Raw genomic sequence first — 13851 nt, forward strand, 5'->3', positions numbered from 1 at the left:
CAAAGCCCCAAGTACAACAGCCCTGCCAGAGGCCTCCTAATGCTGGGTTTCAAGTGTGCAGTTCAGCCCAGCCCAGAGTGGAGAGTGGCACGGCTGGCACTCAGGCCCCTAATTACTTGGCTTGTAATGACCACCCCTCACACATCTGGAACCTCAACAGATGGCCTTTTTGATTAGACCTGTTCGCTCACTCCCTCTGCTCACTGCCAATCAAAGCTGCCTGCTGACCGCCCACTGGCCACACCCCACACCTCTTCCTCCCTCTTCCCTGTGCTCCCCACCCATGTCTGCCCTCCCACCCTCTCCGTAGGTCTTGGGCCACCATCACCTCTGTTATCCTCCCCACCCCATTCCGGCTGCCTCTCAGCCTCCAGGACATTAATGTTGATGGTCCAGAGAGTTTCTACACTGGCTGAGTGATGCCTAGTATTTAGGGAGGGTGGCTGGGTGCCTCCCCACATGGGCGAGGTAGGACTGGTTTTGCTCATGGGTACAGGCTGTCAGCCCCATCAGAGGAATTTGTCATAACCAAGGCCTGCCCAGATGTGACTTCCATCACCTGCATGTCTGCCGGGAGAGGCAGTGGAGACAGAAGCCTGAAGAAGTATTTAGCATGACTTTCCAGGCCTTCAAAGGAAGTGGGGCTGTTGGTACATGGCTTCACCTGGGGACACGGATAAAATAATTTAAGAGTTTGGCAGGATAGAAAGTGCAAACGTGGATCGAGGGGAAGAACTCATGCAAATCCCTTTGCTCCTGCTCCCAGTGTCGTAGTAGTGTAGTACTAATACCTACAACAAGAGTCGTAGTTGTAATACTAGAAGTTGTACTAGTGCTGGCAGAATAATAACACCAATTGTAATAAGTAACGGCTAACACTGAAGAGATGATTGCTGTCATCCGAGTGAGAGATGATGGTGGCTTGGACAGAGGAGTGGATGGATTCTAGAGCTATTTAGAAAGCTCAAGTGGATGGAAGTGAGAGATGGATTTGGTAGGGCAGATACGGAAGAGGAGGTACAGGTCACCTCCCACCTGTGGCGTGCAGAGGTGGATGGATGGTGGCACCCAGCAGTGAGATGGGACCCACTAGGGATGACCGGATCTGGCCAGGGCATGGAGGAGTTGGACATCGTGAGTCATAGCACCCTCCATTTGTTCTCTGCCATCGCTCCCTGCGCTGTTCTGGAGTTATCTTTAATAAAGTGCTGTTCGCCTGCCTTCTGATTTTTCAATTCCAGCATGGCAGCATGGCTGCTTTAGCACAGAGGTAGAAAGACAGCTATGGTATGCCTCTCACCTCAGGACCTTTGCACAAGCTGTTCGCTCTGCCTGCAAGACCCTGCTCCCCCTTCTTTGCTTTATTAACATCGACTTGTCCTTCAGATCTTGACGTAGAAGTCGAACGCTCTGGGTCAAGTGCCTCTTCTGTGTGCTTCCACAGTCCCCTACACACCATCAAGTCCCATGTTTGGAACCCATCGCTCTCAATTATGAGTCATTCAGTTGTGGTCCCCTCCACCACCATCCATTGGACTGTGAACTCCGTGAGGGCAGAGGTCACATCTGTCTAGTTTGTTACTGTAGCCTTGGCCCTTGATGCCTTGCCTGGCACATAGGAGATACTCAATAAGTGAGTGAGTGCATGAACAAATGAGTAAATTACGCACAAAGGCCAAGAGGCAGGATTATCAAACAGTTAAGGGCCTGGTTTGAGAGCCAGACTGCCAGGATTTGACTCGTGGCTCCAGCTTACTAGCTCTGTGATCTTGGATGACTTAGCTAACCTCTCTGTGCCTCAGTTTTCCTCATCTGTGAAATGGGGATGATAAGGTTGGTACATAGCACACAGTAAGTAAGTGCTCATTGAATGCTAGTTTTCGGTAGTAGTCTTTCAGAGTTCGCTGTGATTGCTGCCCCATTTAATGGTAATTCACAGCTCCCTCACCCACCTAAATTCCTCCAAGCTGGTGAGATGTGGACCGTGCCTCCTTTCTGAATGCATCTCCTTGCACATGCCCTGACTCTTATGCTCCAGCCACACTGGCCTCTTTGCTGGTCCATTGAACTTAACAAGCCCATTCCTACCTCAGGACCTTTGTACTTGCCTTTCTCCCCTCCACCATCACCTCCCTCTGATGATACTCTTATCACCACCTTAAATTATATGTTCCTGTATTCATTTACTTACTATTTCTAGTTCTCCCACAATAATGCTCTGGGCAAGGACCCCATCTATCTTGTTCACCATAGTCCCCAATGCCAAACGACACCTAGCACATAGTAGGGGTCCAATAAATGCTAGTTGAATGTATGAACGCCCTGCCTCAAGGTCATTGCCCATTGCTCTATTCTTCAGCAGAGTGTCACTAAACATCGGCTGTTCTCCCCTCCCTTGCTCAGCAGTCACATCAGGGCATGTGGGCTACCTCTCCCTTACAGTTGCTAAGTGACTGAGGCTTCTTGTCTGATGCATGGGCACACCTATGCCCAGGCAGGTAGACAAGTACTCAGGAACACCCAAGACCCAATGTGATATTTATCCATGAGTCTGCAATGGAGGAGCCAGCATTGGTCAGGATAATTCCCTCACCGACTGGGAATTTTACTACAGAGGTGAAGTAAAGGTGACGAGAAGTGGAGGACGGAAGGTGTTCAAGACCGAGGGAACAGAACATGCAAAGGCCCTGAGGCAGGGACACACCTGGCAGTTTTGAGAGACAGAAACCTGAAATTTCAGGAAAATGTTCTATGCTTCCAACCTTTCTATTATAGTAATGTAACCTTCTGTTTTGTCAGTACTTGCTAGAAATGGTGAGTTTGAGCTGTAGCAGGGAGGGCCAGATTCCAAGTAACTTGACCCATCAACCTCAGGTTTGATTCCTCAGTCCTGGGAGCTGTTGCTATTCAGAGAGGCTAATGGTGTCCTTTAGTCATGTATTAGTCATGTATTCATTCCATAAACATTCATGGAGTCCCTACTATGTGCCAGACCCTGTGGTAGGCAGCTGAGACCCCCTTCCCCCGCCCCGTGTTCCTGACACCACTCCCAGAACAGAACCCGAAAGGCTCTTCCACGGCGCCTCCTCCTGCACAGGTGGAGGAATCAGATTCCCAGCCACCTTGCACATGTCAACCAGGGAGCATCAGATCCTTCTCTCTGTGAACACAGTTGGGAACTCGGAGCAGATTCCAGGAAGACCAGCGCCTCTGCCCGCCCCACTAGCGACGATTTTCCAGTGTCCTCCAGACCCAGCCTAACGTCCCATCTTCATTCCCTCCTCCAGCCCCCTGCCTCAGGAAAACAGTCGCCCCCAAAGAATGGCAGCCCCTCCAAGTGCCCCCGCTTCCTCAAGGTCAAGAACTGGGAGACTGACGTAGTTCTCACGGACACTCTCCACCTGAAGAGCACGTTGGTGAGTGTCTCAGGAGGGTGTAGACCAGGATTTCTCCATCTCAGCACTATCCATGTTTGGAGCCAAATAGTTCTTTGTTGGGGAGACTGTCCTGTGCGTTATAGGATGTTTAGCATCATCCCTGGCTTGTACCCACCACATGTCAGTAGCCCACCTGACGTTGTGAAAACCACAAATGTCTCCAGATATTGCCAGCTGTCCCCTGGGTGGGAAATTCACCTCCCGGTTTGACAACTACTGTTGGACACTTAGTCACTTGTGTAAATACTTTTATTTGTGTACCTTGAACCAAAAAGAATCTAAGGGGTGTTGCTGGTTCTGAATACATTGTCTCTCACGGTCTGACCACTGATGGAGTATTGAGCAAACTCTTCCTTCCTTTCACAGTGTGTCCTCTAAATTTTTGTATCATATTTTTAGCAGTCAACAATGTACTGCTTTAAATTTTTGTTAAAAATGGGCCTCATGGAGGCACGCTATATCAGTTAGCTATTGTAGTGTAACAAATTGCCCCCAAATTTAATGGCTTCAAACAGCAACCACTTACTCTTTCAAAAGTCACTGGATTGGCTGGGTGGCCCGGCCCATCTCAGTTGACCTCATGTATCTGCAGTGATCTGAGGAGTCAGCTAAGGTAGGCCGTTAGCAGTCAGCTAAGGATGGCCCTGGCTGGGATACCTCAACTCTGTTCCATATGGTTCCCCATCCTGCGGCAAGCCAGCTTGACCTTGTCCACGTGGTGTTTGCAGGATTCTAAGAGAATGAGCAGAAGCATACGAGATCTCTTGAGGGCTAAGCTCTAAGTCAGCAAAGTGTGACCCCTACCACATTCTACTGGCCAAACCATCCCAGATTCAAGGGGTGAGGGAATAAATGCCACCTCATGATGGAGAGTTGCTGTAAAGTCAACTTGCAAAAGGTGTGAATACAGGGAGGGGAAGAATTGGGGCTATTGTTTGCGATCAAAGTACCATAGATGTGTTCAAACGAGCTACTGTAGCCACTCTTCTAAATCCTTCTTGATCAACGTGGGCTGAGACCATATTTTGGCACACAGTGCCAGTGGTTCAGTCACAAAGCCGCTCTTCCCCCAGCTGAGTCAAGCAAACCCTTCCAGAACCTCTAAATGCTGCTTTGCATCCCTTACTTTGGCGAATGGCCACCTCCAACAATGATTTGAAGCTGGTGTTGAGCAATCCCCTTTAGGGCAAAGCCCCTGTAAACCATGAACATCAGATCCAGGTCTGCAGCCCAAAACCTGCCACACTTGGGTAGAACCAAGTGATACCCCAAATATCTGTTTTCCCTACAGGAAACGGGATGCAGCGAGCATATCTGTATGGGCTCCATTATGCACGCTTCGCAGCAAGTGCGAAGGCCTGAAGACGTCCGCACAAAAGAACAGCTCTTCCCTCTTGCCAAAGAGTTTATTGATCAGTACTACTCGTCAATTAAAAGGCAAGTTTTTATTGACTCGGGGTAAGTTACTAAGTACTGGGGACAAAGACGTCTGCTCTAGTTTTGCAGACAATTGAACCAAGGCGTAAGCATAATTCCTCTGCCTGCCATATATAAAGGTTGAAAACTGGTGGCCCAAGGGCCAAATCTGGCCCCCCACGATGTTTTTATTTGGCCTCCAAAGTGTTGTTTAAATTGGAAACATTTCATGTAACTCCACTCCTAGGTAGGTACCCTAAAGAAACTCTCACCCTGGTTCACAAAAGGCATGCATAAAAATATTCACTGAACCAGAGGGTAAGAGGGAGGGGTGCTGGTAAGAGAGGGTAAAGGGGATCAAATATATGGGGATGGAAGGAAAACTGACTCGGGGTGGTAAGCACACAATGTGATACATAGATGATTTTTATAGATTATACACTTGAAACCTATTTAATTTTACTAACCATTGTCACCCCAATAAATGTAATTTAAAAGAATGTTCAAACAATTGTCACCCCAATAAATTTAATTAAAAAAAAAAAAGAATGTTCATTGAAACATTGTTATAATAGGAAAAAAATTTAAATTAAAGAACAAACTGGAAACCACCACAACTCCATTGACAGGAGAATCTGTAAATAAGATGTGGTATTTTCTGCCCTGGAATATTATACAGCTGTGAAAAATGAATGGGTTCGAATTCTGCATGTTCATGGGAATGAAGCTGAAAAATAACTTTGAGCGGAAGAAAGAAAGGACAAGTTGTAAAAGGATACATTGAGGACATCACCATTTATATAAAAGTTTTAAGCATGCAACATGATTTAGGGGATATATACCCATGTGGCAAAAGTATAAGTAAAAGCATGAGAATGGTAAATGTCATATTCAAAATAACAATCACTTCTGGGAAGAAAGTAGGCTATGATGGGAAAGTCGTCCCCAGGGAACTATAATATTATTTCTTAGTTATTTATTATTTCTTAGGCTCCGGTGTTCATTATATTATATTATTCTCTATACCATTTTGAAAGCCTGAAATTTTTCATAATATTATTTTTAAGTTTCTAAAATTAAATTCATTGCCATCATTTAAAATTAGAAGCCAATGGGATTTCTAGATGATGTAATACAGAATTGTGCACCTGAAATCTATGTAGTTTTACTAACAATTGTCACCCCAATAAATTTAATAAAATAAAATTTAAAAATAAATAAATAAATAAATAAAATTAGAAGCATTTTCTTTAAAAATCAGATTTCCAATTTCTTTTGAAAGAAGATCTGGCAGCACTGGGACCCCATGCCTGTCAGGTGACAACTGGCTGAAGCCGAGTTGTGACTTGTCCCCTTTGGACCAGGCATGGGCTCACCTGTTTGCTGCAGTCCCCATTCAGTCACGGCGTGGCCTTGGTGGGCATTTGAATTTGCAGTCTCTGCTTTGTGCTTGAACTACTGTGTCCAGAAATCAGCTTGGGCTTTCTATGGCTTCTGGCCTCCTGGAACAGCAGCTCACACTTTCCACCAACCTCTAATTTTGGAGAGAAGGTGACATTCCCGTGTCCCTTCCCTCCTCACTCAGATTTGGCTCCAAAGCCCACATGGAGAGGCTAGAAGAGGTGAACAAAGAGATTGAAACCACCAGCACCTACCAGCTCAAAGACACGGAGCTCATCTATGGAGCCAAGCACGCCTGGCGGAATGCCTCCCGCTGTGTTGGCAGGATCCAGTGGTCCAAGCTGCAGGTAGGTGGTGAGGCTCCGATACTTGGACAATCCCTTTGGTGGAGGGGGTGATGAGAGGAGGGGTGAGCTTTAAAAAGGCTCAGCTTCTACCAAGAGCGCCTGGAGTCCATGATGAACTACCAGATGGTGGTCATGGGGTCCCAAATTCTCAGATTATGAGCAAATCTGGTTTATATTAGGTTGGTGCAATAGTAATTGCGGTTTTTGCAATTATTTTTAACCTTTTGAACTGCAATTACTTTTGCACCAACCTAATAGTTATGTCTCATTCAGCCAACAGTGTTTTGGTTTTTTTCTTTTTCTTTCTTTTTTTTTAATGAATTTGCATGTCTCTTGGTAGGGCTTATACGTTCCAGTTTATTGCAGACCCTACCACTCCCCTTTTGTTGTACACCTACTCTCTTTGCTTCTTTGTATTATCTGCCTACTCCCTGAAAACATCAGATTCTGTGGCCCCTGGCATGACTTCCTTCTGTGGGGAATCGTTTCAAGTTGGGAGTAGATTAGTTACCAAGCTCATTTGTTTGACTTTTGCTTTAGTTTTTTTAATCCCTAATAGCCCAACAGGAACTCTAACCAGCCTACGAAAAGTCTCTCCTTTACCCACCACCCCTTTCCCACCTCACTTACACCCCATGCCTACTTGGAGGGGGATTTCTCCTGGTTTGATGGAATAGTGAGCATCTCACTACTACAGTGGGGCAGCCGCTGGCGTGAGCTCTGGCCTCTCTTCAGTGGGAAGCGGCCCTGGGGGAGCGAAGAAGGGACGGAGGAGGCCCCCAATCCCACAATGCACCTCTTCCAGGTGTTCGATGCCCGAGACTGCACTACGGCCCACGGCATGTTCAACTATATTTGCAACCACATCAAGTATGCTACCAACAAGGGGAACCTCAGGTGAGCTGACCGCTTGGGGGAGGGGAGTCTCATGTCACCCCAGCGCCGACCCTTGGGTCTGAAAATGCACCCCTTCTTCTCTCCGGGAGATGCGCCAAGCTGGGAGAGATGGCCTGGCATCCTTGTTCCACCCTCGGTGTTCCATCTCTTCTGGGAGAAACACTCCTGTGTGGGTTGCAAAGCTACAACCACCAAAATCGCATTCAACCCACAGTTCATTATCACCCATGGAGGGGGCAGGAAGGGGTTTCTCATTCCCAGGAATCGGAGAAATCCCATTGCCAGCAGTGACCTGCTTTTACCAGCTCCTGCTCTGCTGCCTGGAGCCACCTCTGAATCCCCGCTCTGTGTAAAAGGCAGTTTCTCTTCCCGTTGCTGTGGGGACCGCTCCTTCAGGTTCCATCAAGCCAGGCCACACTTTGGATTCCTTTGGCCCCCTCCAAAGAACAAAGCCACCCAGCAGCAAAGCCAAAGCAGGATGGCACCGGCGTGAGCTGGTGGCTTTCCACACTGGCAGGCTGCAGCTGAGAGAGGAGCAGCTGCAAAGGAACAGCTGGGGCCCCCCCCACAAACAGGCGGCTGCAGTCCTTCATCCTGCTCACTGAGCCCTGTGCTGGCATCTGTGCCCAGCTCCCAAGGACCAGCCCCGTCTCCAGGCTGCACTGAGCTCATCCCCAAATGCTTGTTAGCATTTCGCATGGGTTTTCTTGCATGCTTCTCTTCCTTGAGGAGGCGACAGTGTTTGCCAGCTGAGCCTACCAGTAAGGAAAGTGTCTGGAACCAAAGCTCCGGGCCTGCACGGGGAATCACTACAGCGAACCTTAAACAACACTGGATTCAACCGCCCAGGACCCACTTATAGGCAGATTTTTTTTCCCCAAGAAACGCAGTAGATGTGTTTTCTCTTCCTTGTGATCTTCTTAATAATGCTTTCTCTTCTCTAGTTTACTTTATTGCAAGAATACAGCATATAATACATATAACATACAAAACATGTTGATTGACTGTTTATATTATTGGAAAAGCTTCCAGTCAAGTAGGCTATCAGTAGTTAAGTTTTGGAGGAGTCACAAGTTAGACGTGGATTTTCACCTGCACCAGGGGTCAGTATCCCAAACCCTGCATCCTTCAAGGCTTAACTGTATATCTTTGTCCTAAAAGACCTCACCCCTCAGAAAACATCCTGCATACCTTGAGGAGGACAGGAGGGCCGGGTCAAGGTGTTGCCCTCAAGGATTCTTTGGGCCATTCTGGTCGTTTTCAAATGTTGCTGTGACCAGGTGATATTGGGGTGGGGAGGAGGCTCACGGGCAATGAACCTCCACTTTTATCAGTTACCCATTGGGGACTATGAAGATAAGATCTTCTATTAAATAAAAGAGTGAGGAGATTCTTTTTTTAAAATGTTTTAAAACACACACCAGACACTGTGAGAAGCCATGAGAGAATATATACCGTGTATAGAAATAATCTAAACAGAGAAGAGGAAGGCAGGCAAGAGAGGGGAGAGAGAGAGAGAGAGAGAGAGAGAGAGAGAGAATTTAAACAGGGCACGGCATTCCACCTGCCATTCAATGAGATTATGCGTAGGAGATGCACGCAGGAGACGAGAGAGGCATAAATGTGTTATATTTCTGCCGTTGGTTTCGGTTCCTACACACATAGGAAGCGTCCCACCCCACTATGTGTGATTCTGGTGTTTCTAAACATACTTTTAAAATATATGTATTACACAAACACTCTTTATCTGGTGCCCAACCAAAGAAACAGCAATGTGTTCTACTGCTGGAGGGAAAACCAATGGTTTGACTCATTCTGTGTCCATCCTCAATATGGAGACATTGCTAAGATTTTTAAGAGCACCTGTGTTCTGTGTGACTTTCACCTTGAGCCCCATTCTAGACTCACCCCCAGGTGCGTTGCAGCCCCATTCTAGACTCACCCCTGAACTATTAAGTGCAGTATTGTCCTGGGTGGACTGTAAGACCTAAATGTGCTCAGAGAAAAAGACCTTGAGAACTAGATGAGGAGACAGGGGGTGCTCTGTGGGGAAAGTGGATTCAAGTCAGGCCTTGCATGTGGATGCATGACCGCAGAGGGGGATTTCAGCCAAGGGGGCAGCAAGGCAAAGTTCCAGGGGCAGGATGTGTATGGGAGAAGATCTATGAGCAACGGGCTGGACCCAAATGTGACCTCCATGCTGACACAAGCTCGGATCGTGTCTCTCATAGCCGGGGATTCCGTCCACTGCTGGGATTGGTGAGTCCATGTGGCAGGAGCTCCCGGAATGAGATAACATTGAACCACATCATGAAAAAGCCGTTCTCCTTTCAGTTCCTTGGAATCCTGATGATGATGCCAAGGAGAAAGTCTCCGTTTGGTGCTTAACCATCATTAACGCTTTTCTAACACTGCTGATCTCCTTTGAACAAAAAGAGAGCAGGGCGCCAGCTAGGTGCCTCCCTCAGGCAACGTCTTTCTACAACTTAATAACGGTGTGTGGTCTCATAGTGGCCTACTTAGGTAGGCGAGGCCAGTGGGGATCTATAGTTTTAAAGGAAATAAATATGAGCACATATGAAAGTTGATTTCTTTTTAGTTGTAAGTCTATATAGACTTTGGTGTCGTATGGGGAGCGGTGGCGGGGGTGGGGGGGTGCAAATCGGGCAAGAATTAAAGATGGTGGTCATGATGTTAGGAGAAAGACCAGAACTACAAATTGATGGTGCATCCTTAAAGGGAAGCAGCTCCGATGTTCTCTCCCTGGAGATGACCTGTTGCCAAAGAACTCCCTGGAAAACTGGCCCGAGTCAAGATGGTTTAAAAGTCCCATCGGAGAAGCACTCTCCTTCCTTCAGCAAGCTGACCTGGGGCCTCCCGTCCTTCACCCTTCCTCAGACCAGTGGTCCCATGGAGACACAGGGCAAGGTCCCTCTCATCCAACACCTGCTCCATGGCCCTGGGGACCTTGGCTCAGCTGTAATCCCACCCTGAGCCTCTTGCCATCATTGGCTTGGGCAACACCTTTCCCAGTGTGTCCCCAAAGTGCAAGACCTGCCCTGACACCACGTGTCCTCTCTCTACCACAGGTCTGCCATCACCATATTTCCCCAGAGGATCGACAGCAGGCATGATTTCCGAGTCTGGAACTCCCAGCTCATTCGCTATGCTGGCTACAAGCAGCCCGACGGCTCCATCCTGGGGGATCCAGCCAGTGTGGAGTTGACAGAGGTACGTGCCCCTACCCTGCCCCCCCACCCCCCGGGCTCTCATCCCTCCAAACTGTCTTTATTTACAGACTTTTCTTAGTTTAATGGTATCATTAAACTAAGGGAAAGCAACAAATGGGATGCATTTTATTCTTCCCCAGGTCTCCTTTTCCTTTTGGCTGCCCCCAGTCTAGCTGGTTCTTTTACAGCTGGTCATTTGGTCATTTTCATGCCATTACCTTGTCCGACCTTCATGATGGGAACCATTGCTCCATTTCACAAATGGGTAGACTGAGTCTCACCAAGGCCAAATGAGTTATCCAAGGCTATACAGGAACAGAGGGAAAGCTGGAAGTACAGACCTACTGCCTCTCACCTGGAGGAGAGGAGCTGACATGTAGAAGCTATGTCTGACATCCACCTTTTCTGAGTTGGTTAATATGTCAGACTCATATCATTTATTCATTTATTCATTCATTCATTTGTTCATACAACCCTTCTACCCAGCAACCCAGCTTTGGGTGGGCTGGACTCCCTGTGGTATCAGCACCGCCACAATTGCTGGCAGCCCCAGTTAATTCCTAAAAGCCACAAGGAACATGAGCAGCACCACCCAAGTTTCCTTCCAGGTGGTGCAGACAGGTAGCACGGCTAAGCACGGCAGCTCACAGCATTTATGCCCGTGAGAAACAACACAGGCAGACCCCCTGCCTGCAGCGATCTCAGGCACACAGACCTGGTTCCCCCTTTTGTTGATCGTCCACTCAGCTACGGTTGGATATCATTTTTGTCCCTTCCTCAAACCCCCCTCTAACTTTACCCCCGTAGGTCCCCCAGGATGGAGCTGGCATGGCAAGGGCTATTCCATTCCCTCAGTCGCTGCTGACTATTTGCATGTGCTTTTTCTTATTGAAATGTTGTTATCCTGAGGAGGGGGCTATCACCAGGGCAACCAGGAGTCACACCTGTGCTATTTTAGACTCAGCCAGACTCTCTGTTCCACTTGGCTGAGCGCTAACTGTATACTTGGCTGACCTTGTCCTCATGGCCACCAGAACATAAAAGCCCCAGCTTCTTCCCCTCCTTCTGTCCCCAGAAGCCTCACTGACAGGACATGTTCTCCTAAGCCCATAAGTTCATGCTTCCTCTTTCTACTAACAGCAGAAAGAATCACCCGACATAACCATATAACTGTATCTTTTGAAACTCTCTCACTCTGCTCTAGCCAGTATGGCAGCCACTGGCCACATGTGGCTAGCGAGCACTTGAAATGTGGTGAGTCCAAATTGAGACAAGGGTAAGTGTAAAATACATACCCGATCTCCCAGACAGAGAACAAAAAAAAAAGAGTGGAAAATATCTCACTAATAGTTTATTTTAATTACATATTGAAAGAATAATATTGTGGATAATATTGGGCAAATCTATTATATTTATCAATAAATTAATATATTGGATTGATAAATATATTTAATTTTATGTTAAATATATTAATATTAATAACATTGAATAATTTATCATTAATAAGTTAATGGTGATATTTAATACATTTAATGACATTTTATATATTTTATGTATTTATTAGATTAATAAGTATATTACATATTTAATTTTAATTTCAAATATATCAAAATGTGTTGATATTAATAGTTAATACAGTATTGATAAATTAATATTAATATCACTATAATTAATGTAAGTATGATGACTACTAATTTAATAATTCCATATTATTGAAATTAAAATATATATTTTTAAATGAATATATGATTAACATTACTTTCATCTGTTTGGTCTTTTTAAAACTTTTTAAAATGTGGCCACTAGAAAATTTTAAATTATTTGTGTGGTTCACTTTATATTTCGATTGGACAGTTGCTCTAACAGATGCATTTTATTCACTAATTCTAATAGATCCGCCCTCATCAAATTCAGTAGATTTTCTTCATATCTCAGGGCACCCAATGCAAACGCTGCCAGGTGAGCACCTACTGTGTGCCAGGTCCTGTGTGTGAAGGTGCTGCCAATGAGGCAACAGGCAGATGCACCCCTTGCCCTTCAGGGCTTCCCAGTGGGCAGGGAAGACCCAGAAACCAAAAGTAGGTGCGGTGCTGGGGGACAGGTTTGCCCTCTGTCCTGTGGAACCACGAGAGGTGTGATACTAGTTACGTGGTGATATCAGGGAGAACTTGATAAAGGAGGCCGCTTGGCCCAGAGCCTCTGGAAGAAGGGGTTGCCGGCTGGCCTGACCTGGGGTCTTTGCTGCTCCCCATCACCATTGTGTTTGGAGGGCCTGGTGGCCTGACCTGGCCGGGTCTGGTTGCAGATCTGCATACAGCAAGGTTGGAAACCACCGAGAAGCCGCTTTGATGTCCTGCCACTGCTGCTCCAGGCCAACGGCAATGACCCTGAGCTCTTCCAGATTCCTCCAGAGCTGGTGTTGGAAGTGCCCATTAGGCACCCCAAGTAAGCGGGACTAGCATGGGGTGGGTGAGGCTGAATGGATTTGCCAGTACCCACTCTGCCCGTCCCAATATTCCCCTGGCTCTCTTTCTAGCCTCGACATAGGCAGAAAGGGGGTCTCGGTTCCAATCCCCACCATGGCATCTGGGCAGACTGGGCCCCCCAAGAATCAATAACTCCTTCTTGACGAGCCGGGGGACTGCCATCTTTTTTGTATTATAATCTCCTACCTCAATCCCTTCCTAAGCATTTAACCAGGACCTGCTTGTTTTCCAGCCCTAAGGGTTGGATAAGCAGAAGCACCTACTGTCTTGTTGTGCACACACATTTTTACATAACCTGATTTGGGTCAAGTCCTAAAGGAATTTGGAGCCAGGAAGGAGCTGTAAGGATTGGGGCCGGCCACACAAGCAGAATTTGCACTGTAAGAATGAAAGAAATCCACAATGAGGCCCCGGCCTGGAGGGCAAAATTGAAGCAGGTGCCAAAAAACGCAGTAATCGAGATTAAATAATATTTTAATGCAATATTTTTTGAAAAAATGAAAAATAATTTTAAAAAAAATCTATGATGCACCATATATCACAATTTTAAATAAAGGCAGGATCCAGATCAGGGCTGAGATTAGAATGAGGCAAGCCAGGTGAGTCATGCAATCCCCCTTGTCATGCAAGTACAAGG

General features: G+C 46.7%; 1 protein-coding gene across 5 annotated transcripts in view; it reads left to right on the forward strand.

Annotated features, from left to right (window-relative positions):
• Positions 1 to 13851, forward strand: part of NOS1 (nitric oxide synthase 1) — a 155923-nt gene that overhangs the window by 103730 nt on the left and 38342 nt on the right. For all 5 annotated transcript variants that reach the window (XM_088800987.1, XM_088800985.1, XM_019753977.3 and 2 more), the window contains exons 4-9: positions 3288 to 3416; positions 4729 to 4874; positions 6439 to 6601; positions 7407 to 7498; positions 10588 to 10729; positions 13034 to 13173. In XM_088800987.1, the coding sequence (XP_088657113.1) occupies positions 3288 to 3416; positions 4729 to 4874; positions 6439 to 6601; positions 7407 to 7498; positions 10588 to 10729; positions 13034 to 13173 (812 nt within the window). The remainder of the gene's footprint in view (positions 1 to 3287; positions 3417 to 4728; positions 4875 to 6438; positions 6602 to 7406; positions 7499 to 10587; positions 10730 to 13033; positions 13174 to 13851) is intronic.

This window comes from Rhinolophus sinicus, chromosome 9 (genome assembly GCF_057876585.1).
Source record: "Rhinolophus sinicus isolate RSI-liver-muscle chromosome 9, RSI-T2T, whole genome shotgun sequence".
Taxonomy (NCBI): Eukaryota; Metazoa; Chordata; class Mammalia; order Chiroptera; family Rhinolophidae; genus Rhinolophus; species Rhinolophus sinicus.